Source organism: Schistocerca piceifrons, chromosome 5, assembly GCF_021461385.2.
Source record: "Schistocerca piceifrons isolate TAMUIC-IGC-003096 chromosome 5, iqSchPice1.1, whole genome shotgun sequence".
NCBI classification, from domain to species: Eukaryota; Metazoa; Arthropoda; class Insecta; order Orthoptera; family Acrididae; genus Schistocerca; species Schistocerca piceifrons.
In genome coordinates, this window is record NC_060142.1 from 646,112,296 (window position 1) to 646,128,007 (window position 15,712).

A 15,712-nucleotide genomic window follows, 5' to 3' on the forward strand; every position below is an offset into this window, starting at 1 on the left:
TTGTGAAAAACTGCATCTATGCGTCTCCCCTTCCGATAAGTTTCGGTGAATCGTTTCAATGTGTAGCAACAGCAGTGAATGCAGTGTTTCTACTCAGAAATGGTCACAAAAGTGTGGGATGAGTTTGACTATTGTGTGGGCGCTTGTCGCAGGTCCAGTGGAAAGCATATTGGTCATTTGAAAAGTTAAACGACAATGATAACCCTGAATATAATTGTAAAACCGACCTCAAGATTGTACATGTATGTGTGTAAGAGATGTATCGTTGTTATAAGTTAAAATTTACCCCAATTTTCTCTCTTGTCATGTAAAACATATAGTACTGGGAATTCAATGAATAGATTTGAACGACACTGTGCCTGATTCACAGTGGTGTGCTGGAAATTGTCTTTAGCAAGTTCTATGACTGACGACCGACATGGCTGGAAATCGAGGAAATTAGTTAATTTCGAAATATTTTTCGGTATATACATGTGGTTGTCTCTAACGCAAGATATCACTAATTTATGTCGTGTTTTTTTGCACAATAGCCCTTGCTCCGGGAACTATCAAACACCTACTCATGTGCCAATTAGCCAGTTGGGGCTGTTGTAGTAATGCAAAAAGCCACTTAGGATTGCTGTAGGTGTGACATCAGTTAGAACGTCATGGAAACAGGCCGACAGCTCCTCTTTTTTGTAACGAAGATTATGGCATGATCGTATTTCACATGTGGGTACCGTCTGCCCAACAGATATTGAAAGTCCGCTTATTGAGCAGTTTAAGTGGAGTGGAATAGGAATTTTAGAGTTATGTTCTTAATGAATCAGGGACACTATGAAAAAATAACGTGTATATTAGTTATCAAATGCTGCACTGTTTCAGTATTACGCATTTAATATAAACTCAAATCAATAACAGTTAAAAAATTATCAATAAATTATGGCAGTCAATAATTGGTGTTTTTGAATGTACACTCTCGAAATTAGACAGATGCAGAATTACGTCAGCTGAGATGAAATTTCTCAGGGCAGTAAAACACTGCACACTAACGGACAAGTACGAAACACAAAAATTAGACAAGAGCTGCAAATATTCGATTTTGAAAGCAAAATTTAAAACAATATATGAAAGAAACTGGAGTAAGCATTTAGACAGAATGCAGCAACATCATCTGCCCGAAAACATCATGAATTAAAGCTATCTGGAATATAATGTGTCGGAAATCCGAAGACAACATCGGAACTGGCTGTGATGAGGAAGGAATGTGTTACCGAAGGCGTGGAGAAGACATTTTTCCAAGGGAAGAGTGACAAAAACGGGACTGGTACTTTTTGGCAAAGAATAATTAATAGGTGACCAGAACTTTACGAGTGTTCTTCCGTTTTGACTCTTGAGTCGTCTTTGGACTTGACAATCATGAAATAAGCAACACAAAAACGAACCTTTTATACTTCTCAATTTTCACTGTGGACAACCAATAGTTTTAGCGGACAGTTAGAATGTTTGCTAGAAGCGATGTGTTACACAGGGTCAGGAGCAAAACAATAGACAAAAAACACTGTTTATGAGAATATTAAATATCTCTCGGGCTTTAGGCAGGTAGTGAAAGACGTCGGACAAGAAATAGAACGACGAGCTGCAGAGAGTAACTGAGTACTTAATTCTGTAATGAATGTATGTGAAAAAGTTGAATCGTATAATACATTGTATTGGCATAGGTGTTGGGACTGAGACGCTGTTTCAGGAAAAACGGAAAAGAAAGATCAAGTAAAAGTAATCGAAAGAAATAAATTTCAAGAAGACGTGTAAGTTATGGCCTGCTACTGACAATTCCTGCAACTTAAGACATTTCAAACTAGATATTAACTAGATGCTCACGTAAACATTCGATGAATGCATCTGTCGTACCATATGAGACTTATGTTCAACATTTCTTCTAGAGGCACAGGAGAATATTTTCACAAGACTTTCAACAAAGTAATTGGTCAAAGTGCTTCAAGATTCCTCGATTATCATCTTCTTAAGCAGCTCAGTTACTGAATGCGTTAAGTACGTTTTAGAATCAAATATTAGGGAAAATTTGAAACAAATGGTATAAGTTCAACGTACCAGCTGTTCCAAAGACTAACATTTTTATTAGTTTTAACACGTAGTATATAACCTTCAACACAAATTCAGCTTTGCCTCTGATCGTTAACTTTCTATTAAATAATTTTTGCTGGTGCAGGAACGTTACCAGCATGAGGGTAAAAAAATGAAAAGAAGAATAATGAAAGTAGTAGACGGACAGTGATATAAAATTGGCAATAGGTACTACAAAGATTTTAAAAGACTTGTTGCACTGTCATACCTTGAGCTCCACTGAGCACCTAGTAACTGAAAAGGGTGTAGAACGACCGCAAACTAAAGTGGTACGACCTCGCCATGCAGACATGTCAGGGCGCTTTCGAAAGGAAAACTAGTGTGATTTCTCCCGTTTACTATTATAATTATAATTAAGAACCAATTTTTGGCATTCTTAGAGACAATACAGAAGTCAACACCGCATTGGACTTTCAAGACCTTTTTCCTGACTTTTTTCAAGAGACAGACGTTCTGAAGTGATTTTCTATCGCCGAGGAGAGCGGATTGCGTCTGCTACATGCAGATAGTTGTCGGGGTAGCGTCCCAACTTTGGACCTGAAGCGTCGGAAGCCAGCTGATTTAAATCATACTAGACTGATGGGCCAAAATATTATGAGTGCTTCCCATCGCAAGGTTGAATGCATGCATTGTGGGCACGTAATGCAGTAAAGAAAGAATGTAAGTGGAAGAAGGACGAAAGGGCAGTCATTATAGCGAAACTATGGGCCGCAAATGCGGAAATCCGCTGATATAAGCGGTTATGACAAAGGACACAGTGTTGTGGAACTGCGGCTGGAAGTGAGAATCTCTGAAACGGTGAAACTTTTAGCCTATTGGAGTACTACGGCTGTGAGCCGCTATGGAAAGTGGTTAAAGGATGGTGGAATAACGCGTTGGCCGTATGATACTGGATTTCCACCGCTCATCACAAAACGTAGAGGTCGGAGCAACCCCCATTGTGTAATCCAGAATATGACGACGGAGCACGATGCTGATACAGGCACAGGTGTTCTGGAGCATACCGTTCGCAGACCATTATTAAATATGGAGCTCCACATCACACGACCCCTACATGTTCCTCTGTTGACGTAACGACGTCGTCAGTTACAATTGCGGTGAGCACAGCATCACCGAGTTTTCACCGTGGATTAATAGTAACGTGTCGCCTGTCGAACGAACGGCATTTCTTGTTACACCAGGTCAGTGTTCGGGGCTTTACACGCCTTCATCCAGGCGAATGGTTCCTTGAAACGTCCACCGCGCCACAGACGCAGGCTGGTGAGGCCAGAATTACGCTATGGGTCACACTGAGCTGGGCTGGCCTTTTATGGAACTTACGGTAGCACTCGAAGACACCATAACAGCAGTGAACTACGTGAACATTGCTGCGGATGGCCTGCATCCCTTCACGGTTGAAGTCTTCTCTGATGGCGATTACATTTTCCAGCTGGATATCTCTCCGCAATACAAGGACAGAATCGTGTTGCAGTGTTTCGAGGAGCCTGATAGTGAACTCATATTGATGTCCTATCTAGGAAATACCCCTGGTCCGCAGCAATTGGAACACATATCGGGCGCCAGCTGCGTGCCCACAAACCACCGTCGCGTAATTTGCGGGAAATTAGTGACCTGCGAGTAGGTACCTGGTGACACATACTTATGGATATCTGTCAAGGACTTGTAGAATCCAAGCAGAATTGCTGTTGTACTGTGTTTGAAAAGCAGACCAACACGCTATTAAAACGGTGTATACTCCTAGGAAAGCGCACGTACCCGCAGAAGCAGAACGGCGGAATACCGCCTGTGTGTCGCGGGCAGCGGTTGCTGCAGGGGCGGGTCGGCAGGTGACAAGTAGGGAGCGCGCGGGCAGCGGTGACGCGCGCCGCCGCCGTTGAGCGTTATCTGGCGGCGCCGGGCGCCGGGCGCCGGCCAGCGGCTGAGTTATTGGCCTTGTAAGCCCGTGGCGGCGCGGCGCGCGCGTGGATTACTCGCGGCGACGCGATTATCGACAGCGCCCGCGGCCACGCGCTCGTTGTTGTGGCCTGTATCGCTTTCGCCTGTGTGTTCCTCCTCCCCCCTTCCACACGCGCTCTGATTTACTGCCTAGTCCCGCCTGCGCATCTCCGAACGTCCTCCTCCCGTCTTTCTCTCCTGCCGGGCTAGTGGACGTGTAGTGCAAGGTGAGTGTGATTCGCTTGTCTGTGTTCTCCCAATTTGACAACATTTTCAATATAATTATGGTAATTTGTGTTGGATGTAGGTGTTAAATAAGTACAAATGCACACATCGTTAGACAGCTGTACTAGCTCTGACACTTTTCCTGTTACATTTTCACTATTCCACAACGATTCCAGATGTTTTGCAGTGACAATTAACCATGAATAGCAGATTACATGGCTATCTCGTATGGTACCGGAGAGTTGTATTCATTTCTGTTGGACGCGGTAATGCAGCAACACAGCTGCTGAATTTCTTTCCGCTATATTTGGTAGACTTGAAAAAGACACTTAGTACTGTTTATAACTGCATTGGAATGAGGTGTGCAAATATAATTCTCTGAATGGTGACAGTAAAATTGGATTATAATGAACATTAATTCAGTAGTCACTAAAATGACGCAGCACTTCTAAGATGTATCAACCAAGTAGTAACTGTTATTTCACACGAGTGGAGTAGTAAAAAATATTTCAATGAGAAACTGAGATAAAAAGAAACAGAGAACAGTGCAATGGTAATTGAAGTAAATGTTCTCCTATTTTTCCGGTACCTCGAAAATCGAAATATTTCTGATTCACTAACAATGTGCATATTTGAAACCAACATTATTATGATATTAATGTAAAGAAATACTTAAAAATTATCTACCGTTTTGTCTAAATGCAACACCATGAAGAAAACGTGAGTCTTCGTGAATATACTTTTTTTTCATATCATATTTTCTTCTTGTACTTCTATGTGTGAATGTTCAATAAGAGAGCGCATTGGAAACAAAACATCATCTCAGGAGTCAATCCACTTTTTCCACGACTTCCAAAATTGACATCAGCAATCCACATAAACGTTTTCTCAAATTCGCAACTCATTTACTCCCCATATTGATTTAGTGTTCTGGTTATTTACATGTTCACTGGACGTTAAACTCGACGTCTCGTGTTTCGTATTGCAGTTCCCGAGAAATGTTTGCTCTTTGTCTTCCCATACAGTTCACCCAAGCTAGACTATGTGCCAGGATTCCTTTGCAAAGGACGTAACCTGCTTCGACAGTGCTCTCGTCTACATCGAACAGGTTTTGCTGAAGACGCTGCTTTGCAAGTTGGGTATAAGTAACTATTCGAAAGGAAGATTTAGAGTTTAATGTGACGTCAACAACGAGGCCCTTAAAGACATAGCACGAATTCGGATTAGGAAAACTGAGAAGCAATGGTAAAGAAGTCGACCACGTCTTCTTCAAAAGAACCACCCTGGGATTTTCCTGAAGCGATACAGGGAAACCACCCAAAACATGAATCTCAATAACAAAGCAGGGTTTTAGCCTTCGTTACCAGAATAGGTATCCACTTTGCCACCTCTTTCGGTCTTGGTGCATTAGCACGTGTGAAACATTAGTGATTTGCGTCCCAACGCCGAGACTTTATTATCCACAACATAGCAGAACCATGTTTGCATATGGGCCTCTGCGCACCAGTTGGTAGAATGGATCATTTTTCAGGCTCTTTATTGTAGATATGAGGGGCAGTCTAATGAAAACAAGGCAGATGGAAGGGAAGTAGGTAAACTATTTATTATTTCAAAAGTAATCACCTTAACATTTAATACATGTGTCTCACTGTGAAACAAGTTGGTCAATGACTTCGAAGAAAAATATTTGCGATGGCCTACGGAACCTTGATAGTATCCAGACGTGCAGCCCTTCGTTCGAAGCAAACAAACGGCACTAATATCATTCTGAAGAATGGCGTTCGTGGCCGCCGGTTTGCTTCGAACGATGGGATGCACTCCAAAGCTATGGAGAGGAATCCGGGCTATATGAAGCATGTCTAATGGTTTCCCAGTGAATCTTCTGCGGCGAACACTAAACGATCTTGGGGGATATGTGGAACCGCCTGGGTACACTCATGGCTCTCTAGGCAACCGCAGCAAATATTTTTCCGCGAAGGCGCTGACCGTCCTTTCTCACAGTGGCATAAATGTGTTCCCAGCTATGGTGATTACTTTTGAAATAATGAAAAATTTGCTTTTTTCTTCAAGTGTCACGCGTATATTTAACTCGTAATTATAGTTTACACAGCGATTTGCAATATCACAGAGCTGAAACCGATACTGCAAAAAGTTTCTGAAACTGCATTTCGGGAGCATGTGTGCATTCGTTCACAAACTGTAGGGAATGCTATTCTTCTACGTGTTCTGTCACTTCACATGAGTCGTGACTCATTCCAAACCTTGATGAACTTCGTCCGTAAGTTACTTAGCCATGGCGCTAGTCTTGCAAGTAAAGAAGTTGACAGCATTTGGAAGATCTAAACTCCGTGCAGGAACAAGGTTGAAACTTGGATATATCTCTTTCCTTACAGTGCTGTATCAACTGAAACACCCGAGAAGGGGTCACGAAGTATCGCAACTTTAATCCGCCACAGCGTTGGTACATCTCCATCGTGTAAGGCATGCATGTCACAGGTTAGACTTATGGTCTAGCATCTGTTTTGTCAGAGTCCATGTCTCATGGCATGTAGCACAAATTCAGTGCCCTGTAGATGTATAAGTTCCTTTTTTCCTCTACAGTGATATGAAAAATATCCTTCTTTCTAATCCCATGATTTCTTTATGGTGATGCGTGTTTTACAAACAGTAGCACAGCTGCAAACGAACTGGCGCTTGTCGTTGCTGGTTTGTTTTGAACTACATATTAATGTTGTTCCGAAACTCAGCTCACTTAAAAGAATATTTTTTCTAGAATTCTGAAATAAGTGTGATTAAAATAAAATCTGAGGACATGAAATACTTCCTCCTATCCTATTTACTTTGTATGAAAGCAGCTACCTGACGTAGCTTCAATTGTCAAGTTACCTCTAGATTTGGATGTAAGCTATCACGATACAACACCTGCAGTTTTGGCTTATCAGGTGTAGTAATTTGTTAGGTTTAATAATTGAATTATATATTGGTATAATAATCGTATTTATGACCAGAAAGTGATTCTCGGGTATGCTTTATTTTGAACAAAACATAACATTAGAGGTTTATCAAAGGATTTGTCATTCATGGCATGACTATTACTAGCATTCGCATTCTGTTAAACCAATTTCATGACTAAATCGTAGGACTCGGTTGGGAATAAAATATTAGTATTAATTTTCGGATGGGGAACGTATGAGGCTCTGTATTCTTCCTTTGTTCTAAAAGCCGTGAGTGTAGATAGCAATTGTCTATAAATCGAAAAGTACAGGAAAGAATTGGCTTATTCGTACGATTAGGGAGAAAGCTAAATGCTTTAGTTATCTTGCTCATAATAATTTTGCATTTCTCTGGGCGATTAACGTTGTGTTCACACAGTGCATCCACTGTAGAACAAATGCGGTTTCGGCCCTGCTGCAGGTGCTGCGCTGAGAGTGTTGTGTTGGGGGCCTGCGCCGGCTGTGTAGCAGTGTGTCGTTGTCGATGTCGTTGTTGTTGTTGTTGTGGCTATACCTGGGTGCCGCCGCGACGCCGCCGCATCGGTCGTGCTCGGCCCGGGCGTTGTCGACGGCGGCGCGGATGCTGGCAGAAAAAAGAGAGAAAGAAGACAAGAAAGAAGGGAAACATGTGAGGTACAGAGAGACAGAAAGTCGTGCAGAGCCGAGTGGGCAAAGAGCTGGAGACCAGCGAAACAGAGCAGCAGCAGCTAATGTTTGCAAGCAATGTACACATTTACCTTATGCTATGTACAACATTGTATGTGCTGCTATAAGATCAACATCATCACAACACTACTATCTATCATACACATTCTTAGCATTCAGCAGAGAGACTGCCAGTTATGAGATAAATCTATGACACTTGTTGCATGCAGTGTTATGCTAGTGTCTCAGAATTTTCTTTATAGAATGTTATTTACATAGTAATGTTCACAAAGTATAACTAGAAAAAAATACTGTATAAGTAACCTTCCAATATCCACTTATATATTAAATTATGTGAAACGTATTTAGAAAGGATTTACTTACTTAATAACTGATTATTTACATTAACATATGGGTATTAGTTACGGATAATATCGGTCACTTATATATGCCCTCTACCAAAAGTCCATAAGTCATTGGATTCAATGGGTAATCACTCAATCAACACATTTTGTTGTTATAATATTTATCAGTGTCGACATCCCAGCTATAAAGTGCGAAACAACTGCATGGCAAAAAAGTATCACAATTTATTAATGAGAAATGCAACGACTGGGGAAACTTTGCGTGTAACAGCCTCACCAGATACACATCAAGAAGGAAAGTTTATTTCCGCTCCGCGATCCTGTGGTGTTACGAACCGACTATAATTCTTACACTCTGTTAGGAAGTATACAGCCTTTCTACCTTCCGGTGGAGCCATAAGCTTCAGCAGCGTGTCATGAGGTGTCACCAGCACTCGAGACGAACCACTGTAGAGGCCAGCCAGAGGAAAAATGTCATGTGATCAGATCACATGAAACACTCAGTCAGCTACAGAATGTGACAGACCTGTCTTCTTTAGATTGAGTGTGATCAGCTCATTTGTATCTGCTTCCTCCCTGGAAAACGTGAACGCAGCTGTCCCTCTCCGTTAATCCCACCCTCCGTCCCTGCCCCCATCTCTCTCTCTCTGTCTGTCTATGTATCTATCTGTCTCTATCTAACGTACATAATACTCGCTTCTTCTATTCTTCATTGTCACATGTGTTGACATAAATCTACCTCTTCGAGGCAACAATTACCAGAAACCACAAATAGAAGTAGTATATGGACACTCAAATCTTTTTAATCTTATTTGTCATATTAAAATTGCTATATTTTAGGTAACTATGATGTAAAATTGTACTGTATGTGTAAAACACTGCTCCACTGTAAAAGAGGGCCTGATGGCACAAATCAGATCACATTAAATAATTAAATAAAATAACTAGTCCCATAATTCTATTAGAAAGCACACTGCCTTGACGGGTCATGTGTCAAATCTACGGAAGCTCTGTATGATTGACCGCAATGTGGAAGATTGTATCAGAAAATGGACATGGGTTACTAAAATACTTTTTAGTCTGAATGTGTGATCGTAAATTATAATGAAGTGTCCGGAAACAGAACAGCAGAAATGTCCGCAGCCTAGGCCAGACATAATAAGAGCAACACAGTGAAGTGTTCCACGACCGAAGCCACCAACTGACGTTTATTCCATTTTACTGAGATACCGTCGACGAAAGCGAGAGAGTACAACTGTAATTGGTCTCCCAAAAAGCAAAATTATACAAAACGTGCGGCCAATTTTTCAGCTGCTCGCCTTTATGAACGTGTAATTAGGACACGTTTTGTGTTACCAGCACGACTCTATAAACCCTCGCTCTTACGAATCGCGAATTTAATGGACAGTAGCACAATCAACTTGTTCACGTCTTCATGAGAGGTGAAACCGACACAATCTCACATTTCTTCGCAGTACAATATGGTATCTTCATGAGGGCGTAGGTTGCTGAACGTGTTAATTATCTCGTCATCCAAAACGACTTTTCGAAACGAAAAGATTTAGTTACAATATCTTCTGACCTTCTATTGTGGTATATATTGACATAAGCGATCCTTTCTTGTCTATGGATGATATATCTTGTGTTCACGGACCTAACTTGATCGATCGCTTGATTCATAATGAAACTATACGCTACATTAGCGTAAATTGATGATGATCAGAATATCAAATAGTGTTTACAGAAGCCCCAAATGATACTTATACTGAGTTCGTTTTCTAACGTATGAATATTTGAGTATTATTGCGTTAAACATTGGCGTATTCTAAGTTCCTAAAGACATTTTCGCGAATAAATGCGTATAAAAAGGAACGTATAATCATAGATTGACCAATATTAAATAATGTGCAGCTGTAGGCCGGTTCCTTCTGCATGAATCGTGGAATGTGTTTAGCAAATAGCCGGCCGCGGTGGCCGTGCGGTTCTAGGCGCTTCAGTCCGGAACCACGCGACTGCTACGGTTGCAGGTTAGAATCCTGCCTCGGGCACGGATGTGTGTGATGTCCTTAGGTTGGTTAGGTTTAAGTAGTTCTAAGTTCTAGGGGACTGAGACCTCAGATGTTAAGTCCCATAGTGCTCAGAACCATTTCTTTTGTTTAGCAAATATTCGAAATCGCAGATGAGTAGTCAATGACCAGTTAATCACACCGCAATTTGCAGGAACGACTGAATAATCTGCCCAGACTCCTTATTCTTCGAATTCCATTCAGATTGCCAGTGTCTTCAAATAGCTTCGCAGTGACATAGCGATCCGTCGTGAAATAGACGGGAAAGGATTAATACAAGAGAGATGTTTGAGCATTCAGAGGGCAAACTGAAGTGGAAATAAAACGGGCCGCGGTTATTTCCGAATTTTAAACGACGTTTGGCGGGGATACCCCCGCCTGCCCCCACCTACCAGCCCGCAGCCCAGCCGCAGCGCAGCAGAATGTCCGCTGCGCAAATCTCGTTTGCATTCAAGAGCGGCTGGCGACCCAACAGCTTTGTCGCCGGAATTAAGGCGGAAATTCTCTCTGTCTGGCGCTGCTCAAAGGGCCGACGAGCGGGCTGCGGGCAATCTCATAACAAAAACAAAACTTTCTTGCAAAAAAAGCACGAAAATTATTCACGAACAGCAGTCGCGCTCCTCCCTGCGAAGCAATGCAAATGTTCAGATCAAAGGTTGGCTTAAGTGTGTATGGTTCCATTATTATACCAGATTTTCAATCAATAGGCCCTCAATGACTGGTTTTACAGTGGCTGTAGTCCCTGTTTCCTCGTTCTAGTTACTCATTCATCTAATACTGCTAAGGAAATCTTTGTGACTTAGTAAACTATTAAGCATTCATCAGGTTAAAAGTATGTAATAATGAATGCTCTCGAGGCGACAGCCTTGTTACACCGAGCTGAGACCGTCCCAGACGCCGAAAATCTACAGAAGGAACTGAGCCACTTACGTAAAATTTTCAAGGAAAACGGTTTCGACAACTGACAAATTTCGCAAGCAATTTCATCTAAGCCACGAAAGCAGAAGGCCTCCGAAGAAGGCAGTAAGAAGATGGCGTTTTTACCATTCTGTCATTGAATAACATGGAAGATTAGCCTGCTCATGAAGAGACATAAAATCTACACGGTCTTCAAGACAACCAGCAAGGATCCGGCAAATAATGAAACTTAGGTCTCAGAACACGTCGAATATACGAACTACCGTGTGGCTGTGGTCAACTTTATGTCCTCGGACAGTCCGCACTATTGAAAACCGACGCATCATAGTGAAGGTGTTTACGTCTTCACCATCATGAAAAATAAGCTGCAGTGGAACATGCACTGGAAAATGAAGACCGAATTGCATTCGACGAGACTTCTGTTATCAAACGGATCAATGGCTTCAGGTATAGCGTGACAAACGAAGGAACAGAGGTCAAAATATCGTATAACACCCTCAGTAAAGACAGTGGATTGCAGCTGAATACAGCCTGGGATCCTAAGACTACAGAGTTGAAGCGGGCGCAGCGGTCGCGCCACCAAAACATTATCATGTACGGTGCAGGACTGAGCACCGGCGACGTCACTGGCGAAGTATGACAGCGACATCCACACAACAGTCAACCACTTGACAATGGCAGAGGAGATCTCTGCCAGAAACTCGTGAGCAGTTGACCACTTAATGGAGCTTGAAACCCGAAAGTATTTTATTGACCTGAAAGAATGTTTGATCTCCACCATGCTCTACTAGGAATGGTCCTTATCAGCGTCAGCATGGTGTTACCTTTAAAGTATTTGCGCGGCCAGTTATATGGAGATATACAATTTAACGCGGTCTCCTAACCACGATTTAGTTTGATATTTTCCACACTAACAAATCATTGTTCTCTGTTAAAGCGCACCGAAATGCTGTACGTACTTACGTGCGGAACAAAAATGGCTCAGAGCACTATGGTACTTAACTTCTAAGGTCATCAGTCCCCTAGAACTTAGAACTACTTAAACCTAACTAACCTAAGGACATCACACACTTGCAGAACAGTGCTTAGAAGACGTATGTCATAAAATCTAATTTTATTCAGTAATGGTGGGTGGTTTAGGCTTCCATCACACAAGATAGTAACGGTGATCAATGGTACGACACAGAATATTAACACATCTGGCTTTGGTGGAATATGGTTTACTTTGGGAATATACAAATATGTCGTTCGGACAGGATCTTTTAATGTATTCAGATTTTGTACTATGAAGTTGCAAATAACAAACCAGAACTTTCGATAAAAAAAGATTTTCGTATTAATAACAACCTATTTCATGAACAAGAGTATTGTCATAATTCATAAGACTGCTCAAGTTAATAAATATTAGGACTGTTACATGACCTGCCCTTCAACTTTTGCTTTCTGTTTAGCAGAATTGGAAAGATAAATTACTCTACGAATAGGGGCTTAGTTTCGTAAAAATTAAAGGTATCTAAAAACCTCTCCTGATATTTTCGTTTGTACTGGTTGACAGAATAAATAAAATGTAAGATGTATTCGTAGGTCTTACAGGCCTAGCCTATGTCATTGACCTAAATCGATCTTTGGATGGTGGAAGATAGAGCAGGATGTTAGAAATCATGAAGATAATGGAGAAGCGTAAAATTACTATGTTAGTGCTATGAAAGTGCGCATCGGCTACCTGGTCCATTTGCTGTCTATGTTGTTATGACAACAGTACAGAGAAATGAAATCTTCAATATTCATGAACGTGATTCAAGGCCAAAAGTAAAAGAAATAACTCCTAAGTCAAGTAGAGGCAGCTCTCATGTGTATAAAGTCAGCAAATCATTTACGTACTGAATTAATAGCGTTATTTATAAATGAATGATGTATCCCGTGAACTGGAAAGATTTTTCGATGAATAAACAAATAAATAGTGCTTCGAAAGCGAATCAGGTAGTAACGGAGATAGCAATCCGGCAGCTCCACGAGCCTTTAACTATCAATGCGTCGTTTCTCATCATAACACTGTTCTGATGACGACTCACACTTGAGAATGATACAAACATGAATTTTCTGGTCAAATATAATGGCGCAAAGTGCAGGCGCGGCTAGCATCTGCTTTTCTTTGCAGTATGCAGTTCTCGCAGCATTTCCATACTTCTCTCCAACTGCTGTTATGTGTAAGGCGCAAGTGATAATATAAAGACCGCCAAATACGGGCTACCACTGCAAACTAGTTAATCCATTATGGTGTCTCTTAAGTTCTGCTCGCTGTTTAGAAACCGGTCTTGTATCTCAAAGGCTACGTTACTCTACACGAAGCAACAGTTTAACGTGCCCGCTTCTGAATTCGGCGCTCGAGAATGCTCGACAACGTGTAAATCCACGCTGTAACGTCACAAAGCTCGTCTAGTTTCACGTCCGTGCTCGCTTTCACGCCCCGTGTGAGGAAAGCTTCAGACCGGGAAACGGTCTCCGCAGCAGCGCGCTAGGCCCGGGTAGGCTGAGGCTGCAACCCGCAGCGCAGCCGGCGCGGCGGCGGCAGCGAGTTTGCGGTAACGACTTGCGGGGGCGGGCAAGGAGGGCCGCGGTCTCCGTGGCAACCGCACGTGCGGCGCCCGGCGCGCATCGCGCACGCCGGTCACGCTTTGCGCCGCGCCGCGCCGCCCAGTGGGGCAGGCGTCCCCCCCACCCCAGCCACACCCCGCGCCGCTCGCGTACGTCGGCGCGCAGTTACGGATTAGAAACACGCGTCGCGCCTTCCATAATGTATCAGCGGCGACGGCGACAACAGCACCCCGGCGTGCTTCGCGGCTGCGGCCGCGCCGGGGGATTTTCGGCAGGATACGCACACGCGCGTCCGTCCGGAATACACTGCCGGCCCTTCCGACAGGGCTCCGGGGAGAGGAAAGCCGTCACGTGAAGACAGTCCACTGAAGCGGCCACCCTTCGCAACCGGACTGCAAACCTGACTGCGAGTCGCGACACACGCTGCTACTGGTCCAGAGGGCACAGAGCGACAGCTGCGTGAAAGATACCTTCCGTCAGCCGCCACGTAACACCACCAGACTTGTACGTTGTGCGGAATTACAGAGTTCCTTCACGACGGCAAGTATTATTAGAAGCTTATATTGACACGCCAACGGCCTTGCCGCAATGGTAACAACGGTTCCCGTCCGATCACCGAAGTTAAGCACTATCGGGCTGAGCTAGCACTTGGATGGATGCCGAGTGCTGTTGTCAGGCGGTGTGTGTTCAGCCCCTGTGAGGCCGATTGAGGAGATACTCGACTGAGAAGCTGCGACACCGGTCACGAAAATTGAGAGAGGTGTGCTGACCACATGCCCCTACATACCCGTATCAGGTGATGCCTAAGGGCCAAGGATGAGACGGCGGCCGGTCGATGTGGTTGGGCCTTAAAGGCCTGTTCGGATGGTGTTTAGTTTTATGCATAAATTCTCATTTTTATCTTTAATATTTTAACTAACGTGGTACAGGGATTGATGCTTGTGTTCAATCATTTCTAGCCGACGCCATACGGCACAAAACGAGATGCCTTGCCTGTCGGACACTCAACTAGCGCCGTGAAAATGGCTGATTAAACCACTGTGAGGCCTTCCAACCCTACAAAGGAACTGTCCAATCCAATATGACGAAACCTATCCCGAAAATTTTCAAGCAGGAAAGGAACACCGAAAGAAAAGTCCTGTCAAAATTTTAGCTGATAACGTGTACTGCAAGTATTTTTTTTTTAAATTAAAGCTGAAAACTGCCAAACACATATCTCGCCAGATGATTGGAGAACTCTACATCCTTGCCATAGCTTTAGCACGCAGCGCATACGCAACACGGCAGGCACATTTCCTTGACTGACGTCACATCGGTAAACAGATAACACAGCGCAGCTTGATCGCAATTTGTAAAGCAAATTTCAGTTTCCGTTAACAGTTCCTCTGACACAATCGTTCACAGTTAATATTAGCTGGAATTCGCACCTTACTTAATAGACACAATAATTAGCAGCTGCCTTTGTGGTATCACGGTTAAGAATGGAGATAAAACACAGTTAAACTTTTTCGTGATCTTTTCGTATTGCTTGCAAACATCATCTGTCTTTCGTGCAGTTTCTAGAGTCTCAAAGTAATTTGAAATCCAGCTAATGTTTTCTACCTTGCAAAGACGGGATATGAAGAACATGGTATGCAGATGATATCATCTACTTCTCCTGAAGACTTACATATGTTTTATAAAGTAGTTAGTTCCTTGGACATTCTTTTGAATGGAGTCGAAACAATAGAAGAAATGAGAAATCGCTCAGAAAATATCCTGAAACATGGTTCGAACGATGATTGTTGTACTAATTTAAGTACAGAATAACAACAGAGTTCCTTCCAAGCCCAAAAAAAACATTTGC

The 15,712-nt window shown here is 42.8% G+C and overlaps 1 protein-coding gene across 1 annotated transcript in view; it reads right to left on the minus strand.

Annotated features, from left to right (window-relative positions):
• LOC124799176 (lachesin-like) overlaps nt 1-15,712 on the minus strand; it is a 930,642-nt gene that overhangs the window by 66,451 nt on the left and 848,479 nt on the right. The window contains exon 7 of the mRNA XM_047262712.1: nt 7,792-7,860. Coding sequence (XP_047118668.1) covers nt 7,792-7,860 — 69 coding nt within the window. The remainder of the gene's footprint in view (nt 1-7,791; nt 7,861-15,712) is intronic.